A 16,071-nucleotide genomic window follows, 5' to 3' on the forward strand; every position below is an offset into this window, starting at 1 on the left:
CCATTCCAGCAGCAATCATGCATTTACGGTACTCCATTGTTTATACAGTTTCAAGAACCAAACTGAAAAATCTGCCTAGTCACTGCAAAAGTGATCAGTAGCCTGCCCCAGACATAGGACACTGAGACTGAAATGCCTGCAGTACCCATCAATTTCACCATAGCCTTTGCAATTGCTGCAGTACAATGAACTGGCGTGGTGTTGAAAAAGGGATAACGTTAGATCCCAGCTCCTATTAGCAGTAGATACCGTTTTTAGACAGAGGTAAAAGTGATTTCCATGCAGTCAGGCAAACAAATGCAGGGAACGGTCCCATTGCACTGAGGTGTGAAACCAGCCTTATGAAAACAAATTAGGAGCATTTAATCATAGTAATATTTATTGTCAAGCCAACCCCCTCCATCCACCAACAGTTTGAAACTCTGGAGTCTAACAGGTGTGTCTCCTGCCTCAAGGAACAAGGTTTTCTCATATTGAACCCCATACAGCGTTACCACAAAAAGGAGAAACATTACAGGCTGTAGAAAAATCCATGGGAGATGGAAACTCCTTAAGGTTTCCCTTGGGGAGTTCTCCCCAGTCATTACATTGGAGGAGAGGAGGGGGCAATTTATTAGTGCATCCAGGGAATCCTCAAGAGGCACAGGCCATGTGCAATAAGATTTTGCAACACCCAGACTGCCTCCGTGGCCCACTGCACCACCTTCCAGCAGGCTAGTGGCACAGTCTTGTGGAAATGCACTGCCAGAGACCCTACTACCGCAGACATCCCTGTAAAGCACACAGCAGAGAGGGGGGAATTAATGCAGCCTAAGGTGCAAGCAGTTGACTCCCACCATCTACACAGGCAGCTCTGAACAAAGAGCTCACCCTTTGTGCATGGGACTATGAAGTCAAACCTGTCCCACCTGTTTATGGTTCACAATGGCCGTCAGCGCATCAAATCCAGTCTGTGAAATAATCAAAAGAACAAGAATTTCCTCTTTGATTGTCCCCTTAATTTGAGGATCTCAAAGTTCTGTTCAACCAGTTAATGAAGTCTCAGAAGTATAACTGTATGCATTTTGTTAGCAGGCAGATAGATACAGAAGGCAAGGCTAAAATTTCAAAGCACTCAGCAGTTCTCAGTGGGTCCACCCTCAGCCCCCTTGGAAACCAGCCCATTTATTCTGTTGCTTTCAAATAGATTTAGGTGCCTCACTGTAACCACACACATATGAAAAAGTTGGCCCAAATAACTTGTTCAAGATCAAACTATCAGTCAGCCTCCATATACAGACTCCATACTGTAAGCATAATAGCCAGGTTAATGCTTAGATACCAGAGAGATTGGGTGCTTTAGAAGCACAGAGACAGAGTTCTGCATACCGATAAACACACAGAAAATGTAGAGTCTTGGCAAAAACATTCAGTGTAGAGGGCAAAACCCTGACAACAACAAATGTGTGTATTGCTTGAGCTCTCAAGCAAGGAGAGAGAGAAGCTTTCAGAAAATCCCATGACCCCACAGTGTAGCTGCGATGCACACATGCCACCACAAGATAAGACTGCAAGTGACAAGGGTCAAATGTAAGTGGATCTTGTAACAAAGAAAACAACATCAAGACCTTAGCACAACATGGAGTAAAGTGGAGTTAGCTCAAATGTGCTGCCACTGACCTATGGCCTTATCAGATGTGGTTCCCAAGGCACTGCTATGGAAATTGGCAGAATTAAGAGACAGGAAGCTAAACAACCAATGTGGAACACAAACTGTGTGCTGCGGAACTTGGAACATAATTTTAAAAATGAACACGTTGGCTGTTTATTGCAGGGGGGTTACTCTTAGTGCTGCTGAAAGATCTACAGCGAAGGAGACTGGGCAATAGCAACAGTGCCAACTTCCCCACACCAGTGCACCGCAACCAGGATCACCGCTTCAGGCCCATCGGTCATTAGCCTCTGTGCTGGGATGAATGTCCAAGCTGCCAGTTAATGCCACTTGTAGCAGTGAGGTTTGTGATGAGAAGACTTGCCTACTAGAAACTACTCTGAGACCTACCGATTCATTTTGCCCAACCGCCATGACAACTTTTGGTCATAACTGACCTGGGATGAACTCAAATAGTTTGGAGTTTCAGTGAGAGGTTGAAATGCCGAAGCAGAAAAACACCATTAAGATAGCAGCATGATGCAAGACTGAGATGCATTCTAAACATAGATGAGACCCTGCAGTTTCACCAGGCTTAAAGTTTAACTGCGTCACCGCGCAAAGGTCATGCATGCAGCTGGCAACCCATTGCTCAGTGTGCCAGCAAGCTTCACCCCAAAAGAGGCAGTTTAGGTTTAGAAGAAGCAGCTTCCCACCAGCCACAGATAGAAAGACCATTTATTAGTATATCCTATCAGCTCTAATGTCTCAGTTGTGCATAGGCTAGCACAATTCCATACAAGTGTAAATGGGTGGAATTCTGTGGCCTGTGATATACAGAAGGTCAGACTAGATGATCTAATACAGTGGTTCTCAACCAGGAGGCCAGGAGTCCCTGGGGGGACCGCGAGCAGGTTTCAGGGGATCCTCCAGGCATGGTCAGCATTAGACTCGCTGAGGCCCAGGGCAGAAATTCAAAGTCTCACCGCATGGGGCTGAAGCCCGGGGCCCTGAGCCCCATCACCCGGGGCTGAAGCCAAAGACTGAGCAATGTAGCTTCGCGGGGCGGGGGGGGGGGGGGTGGCGGGTGGCCTGTGGCGTGGGACCCCAGGCAATTGCCCTGCTTGCTACCCCTTAATGCTGGCTCTGGCTTTTATATGCAGAAAACCAGTTATTGTGTCACAGGTGGCACCATCTAGCATGTTGGGGGGGGGGGGCTCAGAAAGAAAAAGGTTGAGAACCCCTGATCTAATAGATCCTTCTGGGCTTAAAATCTATGAATCTGTCAAAGATTTGCTTTCTATTACATGGATAATTTTTTGTACAGCGCCTAGCACAATGGAGTCCTGGTCCATGACTGGGGTTCTGGAGTGCTACAATAATACAGCTGAGTAATATGTTTGTACATTGATAGTACATCGTCATAACAAAAAATACAGCATATCAAAGAATGTAGGAACTGAGCCAAAGCCCATTAAGGTCAATGAGAATCTGACATTCTCTTAATCCCCGACACTAATTGAGATGTATTTCACAGTCTTAGTAATGAATAAACATATGAAAGGAGAAAAAAAATCAATCCAAAATGAAAGCCAAATAGCTGCTTTGGTTCTGAGCGTTAGACTAAAAGCTGATCCATACATTAATAGAATAGCATCAAAAGAAACAATGTGATTGCTGCCATGAATCAGCTAGTTTTCATTGTCTGACTTTCATTTCATGAGTAGGAGTCTTTTAAATGAACATAAAACTAAAGACAATTTTGGATACCCTCTTATCCTGCATAACGTTAACCTTGAATCTACTCAAACGCTTTATGTATAAGAGAGCCCAGAATAGTTTGACTGTCCTTCACTGGCTATGAAATTGATTTTAATTGTATGTTCACTTTGAGGTTTGGAACCAACATTCTTGTTCTTTAGATCAATAAACCTGAAATGTTCATCAGTGTATATCCCTCTGAATAGATTTCTTCATAAGATTCCACGCCAAAATCAGCAGTTTAGCCTGCTCTTCTTAGACATGTTTTGTTTGTAATGGAACGAGTCTGTTATTGAAATGAGGCATTTACTGTAATAAGGAAATTCAGCTTTATAGCTCTCAATTTTTTGCTAGCGCACAACCAGAAATTAAACAAATAATGAAGAACAAAGCAGAGTTTCTGAGAAGGGAACTCTGAGAGTTGCAATGGGGTGCTCTGTGCTTCTACAAAAAATAAATTTTAAGTAATATTATTTATCTGCTCTGTGGCTGCCAACCCTGAAATGTGGATGAGGCAGATGCCCTGTAGATATCAACCTCTATTATCGATCGGGAGGGTTGGGAGAGAAATGTTAGTCTGTAGAGTTAAATCAGCCTAACGTTATTCAGTGTTGTAAAGAATTTGAAGGATTAAAAGTTAGCTATTGTGTTTTAGCCTCTTTGTTGAGATGATACAATTCTCATTAAACTACACAGAAAAACACAAAAAGAAAATCAAAATTTCATGTCCCAAGCTTCTGAGAAAAAGGCAGTCTACATCAGAATTAGAAAAAAGGCATCATTGCCTGTTTGCACCAAGGAATTAAGATGGTGAGAAAGGTAACTGGCATCTAATCTGTTTGAAAATTGTGCTGCCTAACTGGACAGAAAGGCTTCTAAAATTAATTTGTCAAAGCCAAATGCTTTAAACTGGGATTGAAATGTACAGGTTACAAGTAACTGGTTACAAAGTGATGCTGTCAAAAGTAAATCAGTTACATGCTGCTAGAACTTAGTGTCTGGCTTTGAAAATGAGGACAATTAAAGTTCCATTCATGATTTATATTTTCGAAGGACTCACGTATGGTCTTGTAGAGAGATTATTAGAAAATGTGTACAATATATGTTCATAAGCATAAAAGATGTTTTGATCTTAGCAAATAGTTGATTTGGTTTGACTTTTTTAAAGGATAGTTTAACACTGGAAGATTTAATCGCAATAGGATGTTTTAAATTCACAGCTACATTAAAAAGGGCATCTCTGACTAATAAAAACAGTTCAGCTATAGTGATATTTTTGCAAATACTGAGCAAATTAATTCATACACATATTAACACTGTTAGCAGTGTTTAAACCCAAAATTATCTGGAATTATGTAAACTTCATATTTAGAGTACTAAACAGGATTCCTGGTGCAATGCCAAAAACTAGTCCAGATATTAAAGTGCCAGAGTGTTTAGATAATTACCCTTTTAACGTCAATCAACTACATTAGCTGCTGGTTCGTACAATCGTCATTAAAGGCTCACTCCTGTAACGTGCTGAGTGCCTTCCATGCCCACTGACTTCAATGGGAGTTGAAGGTGCTCAGTACCTGGTAGGATCAGATCCTGATTAAACAGTGCACTAGTTAATGTGCTATCAGGCTGAGATTGTCAGAAGTGACTTCTGAGTTACGGTGCCTCATTGTGGGGGGCCCAACGTGAAACACTTTAAAAGGGCCAGATTTGCACAAAAGTGCTATGCACCCTCTACCCCCATAAATCCAGTCTCTTTACAGTGTCTTGGGTGCATACCCAAAAGTACTAATCATTTTGCTTTATCACATACGGAATTCCATAATTGATATGAATCATCATCTTCTTGTAATTTTGTAAGTGAGGAGCTCAGTGTGCAATGAAGAGATGGGGATTCAGCTGTATTTCACAAAGCATGCAACATCTCTAGAAAGAAAACATTTTTGTGAAGGGTTGGGAGGGGTTTTTACACATAAAAAATAGTAATTGAACCTGATTTCTTATCATAAAAACGACCCGGTGAGTCACTGATCAGTACAATGGTTTGTTCATTTCATTTACTTGGATGTTCTGAAAATGTTTAAGCATGGCTGTAAATGTAAATTAAGGAAGTCTGAGAGCTGCCTGTGTCTGTATTTGCAATGATATGAAGAAAAAATTCTATTGAATTGCAAGCAAATTAAACATTTCCTAATGAATTCACTATAGAACTGATATTATTATAAAGGCAGTCTGACAGAAAGATCGCCAGGGTTTTACGTTAATTTAATTAAAATGTTGTGTTGGGAGATAATCCATTGTAGGATTCAAGATGTCTGTAACAAGTTATCAGTGAAGTTTTATAATTAAGCAGTTGTCACTTATTAACAGTTCGATCTTGACACATTAACGAGATACAGGCCTGATCCAAAGCCCCTTGAAGTCAATGGAAAGACTCTCATTAACTTCCGTGGGCTTTGGGTCAGGCCCTATGTGAAGATGTATAATAGATTTGGTAGTTTTATGCACAAAAAAGCGACAATTAAATACCAGCACAAATTCATTTTTAATCTGATTTGTTTTGAATATAATAGCATACATTATAAAGAACTATGTAAGGTAAGAGTCCACACTAAGGGTAATATTTGTAAGAGTCCATGGGCTATAAAAGATTACCCCATATACTGAGTCTCAGTAAAATACTCAATCACCAGATGTCAGCTATTCTGCTATGCAAGACAAATCACTCTATTTAGCCTGCGAGTGTAGATTATTCTTTTATTCTACAGTTCAAATGTAGATTCTTTTAGTACAGATAGAGTGGGTAAAACACGAGACTCAAGAAGCCCTAGAAGGATTCAACACCATGATACTTGCTAAATAACATTTGGGAAAAGTCACCTAGAAAAAGGAGGATTTCTTTGTTTTTCCTCAAAATCACTGACAATACACTGACAAAATCACTGACAATACTGTACAATGTAAGATCCTTTGCAAACTCTTGTAAAGAAAATGCTGGGGTCAAATCCTGCTCTCAGTTTCAACTGGTGCAAATCTGAAGCAAGTCCCGGGACTTCATCCCTGACTCCCCCTGGAGTCCATTATGCCTCCAGATTTATACAGGTGGTTACTGAGAGCACAATTTGACCATCCACATGGGCCTGATTCCATTCCCATTAAAGTGCATGAAAAGGCTTTCACTGAGGAGAATAGAAGTTGAATCAGAGCCTGTGGTTTCAAGGCATAATTCTCATTCCAGCTGATTCCTCTAGTCAAGATGTTTTTTTTCACTATGTAATTAAGTTGTGTTGATTTTCTTCGGATTATTTTGATTACACTAAATTACCTAACATACAGGTTATGGACCACCTCTGCTGTTTAGTTACTTTCATCCCTTTTTATGCCAAGTTTCTCAGAAATGCTATCAGATCATAAAACAAGCGCCATAATGAAAAGAATATGAACACTATGGTAATATATATATATATTACTTTACTTAATTTAAATTAAATAATTTAATTTATTAATGCTAACATTTGGCTTATTGATGAAATTTTCATTTATTTTATTGAAAGTAATTTCCTGACTTTATTTTATTGGGTTAAGAGAGAGAGATTTTATTTTATTGTTCCTGCTTGTTCATTTCAGTGCAATTATTGACCTGTCTTGAAATGTTTACGTTTACGCCAAAATAAAGTCAATCTGCAAGTCAGTGTTAAGCACAAATGAATTACCCATTATGTTATGGGCAAGATTTTTTTTTTTTTTACCCAAGAGTTTATGTGCAGGCGGCGAATTATCATTGCACACTGTGGTAAATGTTGGGTAACAGGAACCTAATGGACTAGAAAATTCTGAACGCTGCACTCTGTGCGCCATATTAGAAAACCCTATATACTAAAAAAACCAAACCAAAAACTCACAACACTCTACTCCATGATTTAGCTGGGCTTTTCCTTCCAATTCTTCAGAATACCATCCTTCTAAGAATGTGTCCAGGGAATTACCTCCATGCTGTAATGGGGAATAGTGGAATAGAAATGGAAGCACCATTTCTGAATGTGTTTTGAAGAGTTCCCTTCTAGAGAAAGACAATGGCAAGTATTGTAACCCAAGCTGGCCGGGCTGTTATGATCAGAAGATGTTAAGAAACACCAAGAACCAAGGATAATAATCCAGAGAAGTGAAATCAAATCCCAAAGCCACTGAGAGAAGACTATTGGGGTGGATGGCGCTTGGTAAATTATGGAGAAAATCTCCTGAGATAATGGAAAATAGAAATATTTGTAGTATATGATCCTACTTGAAGTGTAGCTATGATGTGCTTTGCTGTAGAGAGTAATGCCTCCAAAAGGTGTATCCTGCAATCAGAATGTTCACCATAGTCATTTGGGACCAACATTACAATGGGTTATAAATACTCATATAAAGAGTTGGAGCCTGTTCATCTTTGCTGGCTTCACTTGAATCAATGTAGTTAATTCACCTTTCTCTAAAATGTGGCAAAATTGTATCCTTTCTGATGCAATAAAATCTGAGTCACTCTGCATTGGAGTTAACAACTTAGTCACTATTATGGAGAAGGAAATATAAAGAACAGATTCTTTCCAGCTGCCGGTTTTGATTTCACATACACGTTGCTTTTCAGTAACAACATACACGTGTTGGACTCACAGCTGCTTTTCCCTCCTTCCCCTTAGACACGTATGAAGTTGAGAAGCAGGATGAGGTCAGTAACGGAAGAGAAGCCCTTTCAGGGTGGCCCAGCAACACCATTGCAGTGAGGGGTCTGCCATGAAGAATCAACCCATGAACTCCCAGACTATGAGCTGGTGGGGGCTGCATGGGTGGGGGCTGCATGTACAGACTCTAGTGACCAAGTTATGCTATTTTGGAGCACCCCCTGCTGGCCTCTGCAAAAACAGGCAGCAGTTAAAAGGGAGCTGCTAATGGACACATGGAAACAAATTCTGATCTTGGTTACACTGGTTCAAAACCAGAGTAACTCCATTGAAATCTGCTCTGAATTTATGCCAAGGTTAATGAGAGCAGAATTTGGCATGCTTAGACTTTTGGGACCTGGGCTAAAGACGCTGCTTTCTGGCTCTGTGGAAACAAACATGTCTCTGTTTAATAAAATTAAAATTTAAAAAACACTATGAAAGGGTGGGAATGAACTACAGTCCCCACATAATATACACCATCTGATCCCTCCTCTTTACCAGGGGTGAAGGTAGACAGGGCACCTGCCCCTGAATGCTTGCACAGAAATATCAAAAGAGATAGGAGAGAAAACCATCTAAAGACGTTAATGATGGTCAGGACACAGAGCATTTCAGATCAGGATTAGCTCTCCTACCCTACTGAGACACAAGGTAAAACACCCTGGAACATGGCTCTCTGTCTCTTCCAGTGGGTATTTATAGCAAGGCTCACACAGTCTGCTGCTTGGACCGTTTACCCAGATTTCATCCCAGTGTTGATTGGAGCTTTTCTATATAGTCCAACTTTCAAAGCCAGGTTCTGAGCAGCAATAGTAATCCACAATTCTGAGCGAGAGGTCACTTGGAGGAGCCACATCCCCTCCTCACACTCACTGGAGGAGAGTTTGTACTCCGCACAGAGCTGCCAGTAGCACTACAAGGGGAGAACGTCCGTGGGTGGGATGGGACAGGGGACAATAAGCTCAGATTCCTAGGGAGGGAAGTTCAGTCATGCACCAGTGACTCTTGAAGATGTCATTTAGGAGGGGCACTTGGTTGAGGCATCAAAGGCCCCAGCAGCCTTCTCTTCCCAGTTAAACTAGTGCCTGCGTGACAGCCAGCAAAAGGGAAGGGACTAGGGAGACCTTCTGGTGTCCCAGACAAGTTGTGCTAAGATTCTGAACTGAACTACAAAGATCACTTGATCTGTGGTACTTATATGGCCCCCAGGGTCCTAGCATCTGAGCACCTCCCAATCCTTAACAAATCTATCCTCACCTCATGCTTATGAGGTGCTATTATCCCCATATTAGGGTGGAGAACTGAGGCAGAGAAATTACGACTTGCCCAAGGTCACAGGAACATCTGCAGCAGAACTGGGAATTGAACCCAACCCACGAGAGTCCCAAGCTGGCACCCTAACCCTGGACCATCCTTCCTTGCAAAGATGAAAACTCTCACAAACCCAGAACATAAAGGCATGGGCACCTGAGTTAGGTTTAACTCCTACTAAGGCGACTGTACTTTATATTTTCTGGATAGCAATGTCAGCGTGGCCATGCAGGGTGGTTTAGATACAACCAACAGCAGGCCCGTGGTGATGCTTTTCTCTGACAACTGTACTGACCAAGCAGGTTAAACCCAGATGCAGAGCATATCCATTTCCACCTGTGTGCAGTCTGAGCCAGACCAGATCTCTCATCCCTCTGAGCAGAGCCTGAGCATGGAGTACTCGGGCCCCCGTGATGCAGGACATCAGACAAGTTTATCCTCCACAAAAAAGAAAAGAAAGGGGGAGGGAGAAATACCTGTGCTTAGCTCAAAATTTCCTTTCTTCTGCAGGAAGGACCCACAGATCCATTGCATTGGTCTACAGCAGCTCCAATGACAGAATAAAACTAGAAAGGACCCATTCTTCCTACGCAGAAGAATGTATTAGACGTTTTGGATATTAGGACTCTTCTCAAGGAAAGAGCAATATGTTCTGCAGACTCTCCTAGCTCACAAGCTACCTAACAGATCAGCCCTTCTTCAAAGGGCTTCTAGAACTTGGCTAGAAAACCACCTCTCCAGAAAACTTTCTAGAGACTCAGTATTGTAGCTTGAATTTCTTCTGTTATAATGGCCTGATATAGAGACCTTCTAGCCTTAGAAGGCTCCCTGTTTCCCTTACTCTATCCCCTACTCGGCAGTGTATAGTTTAAAGAGTTCTGGAATGCTTTGGCTAGTGCGGTTGGACTTTTTAAGGAGGAATTCTTCCTAGTTAATTTCACACTTGCTGTTCCCTTGTTTGGGCCATTGGTAAATACTTTGCTTTTGTCTCCCATTTCAAGCCACTGCCTTCTGCCAGTCCCTCAGGTGGAGAATGAACAATGTTTCTAGCTTTCTCCCATTATACAAGAACAAGGGATGCTCCCTCTAAAGATAACAGCCAGCAGTTATAAGCTAGTACATAAAAAGGAAGCCCTTCAGACCCTGTGCAGCTGGGCCTGTGGATTCCATTGCTGCAAGGGGTCAGAGTCCAATTTTAAAAAGGGCTGGATAATTTTAACAGCAGCTGCCTGGTCACTGAGCACATATCACTATGCGGACACTGATAGGGACAACTGAGTCTCAACATTTTACGGTGTCAAAGGATTGCTGTGGGAGCCAGGGAGATTTTTCCACCGCTGTGGAGAGCATTGTGCAATTACCCAAGGACTTCAACCCTACAAGCTACTGTGTGCCCTCAACACCCACTCAGACCAGCCCCAGTTCAGCAGGATACTTGAGACTGCACCTGAATTCCAGCACATGACAAGTGCCATGGGAGGAATCATGTAATGAAAGTTAGGTATGTGTTTAAATGTCGTGTAGTTATGGAGACTTCAATGAAAGCTGATGGTGCTCAGGGCCTGGCAAGTGAGAGGCCCAGATGCATGGGATGGAAACAACTGAGGTCTGAAGTATCACTGATCTGTTTTAAATCCATGAAATGTCAGGGGTTGTTTACTGGACTTGGTGGACCAACTGCTCTGCCTTTCTCTGCCAAATCCCTTGTTGTGTCTCACGCATTTATAGTCTGGGGATAGGTGGCTCTGCCTTTTCAGCTCCATCTGCAGAAAGTGTCCAATTGTGTAAACTAAAACAAACCCCATTACTACAGCAGAAACGGTAAACACAAAAAGATGCAATGAATATAGCCAAGTACCTGACCAAAGCAAGGAGAGTCAGAGTTATGTCTATAACATTGTCTCCTTGATCGAGCAGGGCCTGCTGGTAATGAGATATGCAGTATTGTGTCTTAATCCACACCCAGACAATAACCATGCACAATGGGTCAGGCTGACGACCAGTTTTCATAGCTTATAGTGCATGTTTTCTCTTTCTGGCAAAACATCCCTGCAAAGTGTTGTTACATAGGCAATGGATTAACTGGTTAGAGCTGCAGGCTAAGAATCATGTTTTTTATGCTCTGTTCTACTCCTAGCTCTGACAGTTAATTGCATGAGATGTAGGGCAAGTCAACTTAATCTGTGCTCAGTTTCTCCATGTCTAGAACAGGTCTGATTCTTCTCTCCCAGGAGTAAGAATTAAAAAGCCAGCATTTTCAAAGCAGGTGCCTAGAGTTAAGCACTTAATTCTGGATCCAAGCACCAAAATAAGTTGTCTGTATTTTCAGAGGAGCACTTAACACAATGAACACTGTGATTTTTATGCCTCTGAAAATGAGGCCACTGGTATTTAGATGCCTAAACATGGGCTTAGGTGCCTGACTTTAGGCACCTAAGAGTGAAAATAGGGACCTTAAACATACACCATAATGACATCCTCAGTTGTAATGTGCTATATAATTATAATAAAGTGTTATTACACTTGCTTCCACCACCTGCTCTCCTCCTCTCCCCCCACATACAGAAAAAGAAAACATCCAGATAATATTATAAATGTGAGGGTGAACAAGCACATGATGCTTGCTACTGCATCTTCCCACTGGACTTATCGATCAAGCTCACGGTGAAATACGAGGGCCCAATGATTTAGGTTATTTTGGTGACGTGCCCATTTGTTTTAGGGAAATCAAAGTATGCAGAAAACAAAAATTGTCCCTCCCTGCCCTAAAAAAGATCTCTTTTTGGACAGCACAATGTGAAACAAGACAGGATCCTGCGTAGGAATTAAATTAGTTTTGCTTTATTGTTCATTCTACTATGATGTTATAGAAAATAAAGGGATGAAGAGTCTGAAAATTTCACTCGGTCAATCTGAAACAACTTCTCTCTGGCTCCATGTTCCTAATCTAGGCTGCAGTGATAGTATCTTACAAACAGTTTCTTACCACAATGTTCCATCATAATCACTTTATTGGAAATGCTCTATTGCAGGCCATCTTGGTATAAAACTATGGGGCAGTTTTAGAACTGACAGGACACGTCTGCAGGGAGGAGGAGGTTTCAGATAACCAAAATAACCTTTTTTTGCAAAAAGGGAACAACATCTTACTCACACGTGCAGTTTTTAGACACGGATGCAAATTCTCACTCAGTTTCATAGAATTTGAATGCAAGTGCTGCAGTTTAACAGGTGTTGTTCAGACACTTGGGTGACAGGCAAAAAAAATATTTTGATAAGATCAAAGAGGAAATCAAACGTGAACTGGTGCATTCAGTGTGGGTGAAATTCACCCTTGTACAGAGAGCCACGTAAGGCCTTCAGCTACACAAATGGGGGCAGATCCTCGGTGCGTGGAAATTGTTATAGCTCTAGTGAAGGCGATTGACACCAACTGAGGTTCTGTCCTATCAGGTATTAAATATTTCATTGTAAAAGAGAATCAGAACAGTCAAAAACCTGGCGTTACAGCTCTTTATTTCAGTGCCCATAACATACAAAGTGATGACTCACGTTTTTGACACTATAACACGCAAAGCACCTATAGATGGAATAGGATACATCAGATGATTGCCTTGTCCTCTTGCTACATTTGTATCCAGTCCAGGCAGGAAGACTCGATATTCCTTTGCTTTCCGCTCTATCCTCCCATGAATCAACCCAGCTGTGAGGTGTGATAAATTATCTTCACTCCTAACCGAATGATTTGCCGCTAAGGTACTAGACATTGTTGAAAGCTTCTCAAATACACTTCTGTAAACTTGATCAAGGCCCCAATTCTGCTCGTGTTTACAAGGATGTCAATCTGGAGTAACTTCACTGATTGGAATAAATCTTGATGGGAGTTACTGTGGATTGACACTGGTTTAAACAGAGCAGCGTTTGGCCCAAAGATGAAATTCACTCCTGTGCAAAGGGCCTGAAAAAGCCTATGCAACACTTCTGTCCTGACCCTCTGCACAGGGGGTAAATTTTACCCATGCAGAATAACTAGGCATTCTGTACAATTAAAAACCATGATGTTAAAAATAACCAAACGGGAGAAAATACAGAACCAAAAGGTTCCAATAAGGCATCAGCAAGTCCCAACTGGATATGCCCTGGTTTTACATGCTGCATCTTTAATTTTTCCTCCCAGCAAACTAAATAAAAACAATACATTGTGATTACCTTTCCCCCCACAACAAGACGCGGTCAGAGCAACCAGCGGGTTCAAGTTCTGTAAGACGTGTCTTTTTTGGTAAACGCTTCTTATAAAACAAAATAAAAATGTTAAAAGCAACTTCTGTCAAGTGACTTTTTTTTTTTAAATGACAAGCGTTCCTGAACAATAAAAAATAGAGAATATAGTTTAAAAAAAAGACATTCAGTAGCACGTCAGCGGATCCCGACAGGCCTTCTGCCCCGACCTCTGCAACTGAGCCGGTCACTCGTTAAGGCAACATGTCAGGTTGGCACCATTACGACAGCTGTTTGGAAGGCAGGGAGCATCGTGTGGCTGGACTGTGTCAGAGGGCCAGTTTCTCACGGGCGCTGACAGAACCATCTTCCATGCCAAAGTAAACCACACTGGCCATGTTGATAAAGAGACCTGTCTCCACCACTCCTGGGAATAGAACATTCACACACAGGTTAGGGCTCAAACCATCTCTTATCTGCCAGGCTTACCCCGGCTGCTCTAATCCTCTAGAATTAGGGACTGTATTATTATTATTCACTGATCAGGTATCCAGGCCAGACGCTCAGAAGGTATTTAGGCATCTAACGCCAATTGATTTCAATGGGACTTAGGCATCTAAATACACTTGAGGACCTGGGCCTCAAAGTCTACTATGGCTTTACAAAATCAGCCTCTGTACTGACAAGCTTATGACATTTATGCTTCCGGACATAAGCCAACCTAGATTTTGATGGGGGGAAGAAAGGGTTAAGAAAAGTTTCCCTATAGGCAGATTATCCCAGAATTCCCCACTACAGGATTTCTTGCACCACCCGCTGGAGCTGCGGTACTGGCCACTGTTAGGGAGGGACGCTGGACTAGATAGACCATTGAGCTGATCTGGGATGATTGTTCTTATGGGTATGAACAGAACAGAGTGAAGTGCTTGCTAACGCCCTGACTTTGCAACCAGCTCAGTGCAAGAGGACATCTGCACCCATGGAGAGTCCCACTAAAGCCAGTGGGTCTCTGTATTGGTGCAGGAACCCAAGCTCTGTGGCCCTCAGAAGGATCGGGGGGCTAAGCAAGTAGCCCCACAGCAGTCAGTAAGCACCATGCCCTGAAGCAAGCATTGCACAAACACACACCAAGCTTAAACGTAACATCAGGACTGAGATATACAAGGGAAGGAATCACTGACACAACAGAGACAAGTGGCAGAGAATTTTCACTAGCTGCATGTGAAACCGACAGGTCCCTGCTGTGGAACTCTAGATAGAGAGTGACACATGGCAACTTTCACCAGTTCGTTTAGATTCGTTTTACTAGCATCGCTGCCTGGGACTGAAGGCTGATATCAACTGACTGCTGGGAGCCAGTGCAGAAAAATATGTTCAGACGCAGTGGAATGGTGAACGTCAAGACACTGGGTATAATCCTATCCCCTCTGGAGTCAATGAGAATTTTGCCATGGACGTCAATGGGCACAGGATTTCACCCTTTATTTTTAACTGTAATAAAACAATACAGATGATCCATGTACAGCAAGTTACAGGGAGCACATACAGGGTATAATTCACTTCCAGATCTTACGTGCGGACGCTGCCCCTGCCACCTGGTGCTTTACACAGGACCAGCTCTAGGCACCAGCAAAGCAAGCACGTGCTTGGGGCGGCACAATTCCAGGGTGGCATTCCGTGCAGTTGCGGTCTCGGAGGGGTTTTTATTTTGCTTGGACACTTGCGCTCTCGGTGCTTGGGGCTGCAAAAAACCTGGAGCCGGCCCTGGCTTTACAATCCAAAATCCAATCCTGCGAGATTCCCCAGCAGCGGGAATTGAGGGTGCCCTGCAGCTTGCAGGATGAGAACAGAACGATTCCAGTGGCTTGGATGAGAAGGGGAGGCTGGCGGAGCAGAGCAGGGCTTTTCACTCAGGGGAGTGTAAGATCCGCCTATGGCTTAGCTTTGAGGAGGTGGCTCCCCTGTTTTGCCAGGGAGTTCTAGGTGCATGGGAACATCGGAAGAGGCAGGAAGGTGAGAGTGAGACAAGAGTACAAAGGGAAGGGGGGGGGGCAGAAATATAAGGTGGCAGAGTAGTGCAGGGCCCTGAAAGCAAGGACAATAGTCTTGAGCTTGAGGCAGAAGGGGAGAAGCCAATGGAGGCCGGGATGTGGGGGAAGGACACCACACAAAGTCCAAGCAGAAGAGGATGGCTATTTAAACTGCAGTGGTTTGGGCAGACTGTGGGGGTGGGTCAGATGTCACAATGTGGAGCTCCTCCACGCAAAGCTGGGCTAGGAACCAGATTAGTAAGAAGCCACTTTGGTACGACAGGCATCATCACTAGGAGACGAAGGATTAGTCCCTCTGGCTGTGATTCCTGCATTCTCACCACCACCACCTCTGATGTAGGTATGTCCATAAGCCCTGAGTCAGCAAAGTACGTAAGCACAAGCCTCACTTTTAGCATGA

At 42.8% G+C, this 16,071-nt stretch overlaps 1 protein-coding gene across 1 annotated transcript in view; it reads right to left on the bottom strand.

The window, feature by feature from the left end:
- Positions 1 to 12,901: 12,901 nt before the first annotated feature.
- Positions 12,902 to 16,071, bottom strand: part of RPIA (ribose 5-phosphate isomerase A) — a 30,430-nt gene continuing 27,260 nt past the window's right edge. The window contains exon 9 of the mRNA XM_054030112.1: positions 12,902 to 14,047. Coding sequence (XP_053886087.1) covers positions 13,950 to 14,047 — 98 coding nt within the window. The 3' untranslated portion in view covers positions 12,902 to 13,949. The remainder of the gene's footprint in view (positions 14,048 to 16,071) is intronic.

Source organism: Malaclemys terrapin, chromosome 5 (assembly GCF_027887155.1).
Source record: "Malaclemys terrapin pileata isolate rMalTer1 chromosome 5, rMalTer1.hap1, whole genome shotgun sequence".
Classification (NCBI taxonomy): domain Eukaryota; kingdom Metazoa; phylum Chordata; order Testudines; family Emydidae; genus Malaclemys; species Malaclemys terrapin.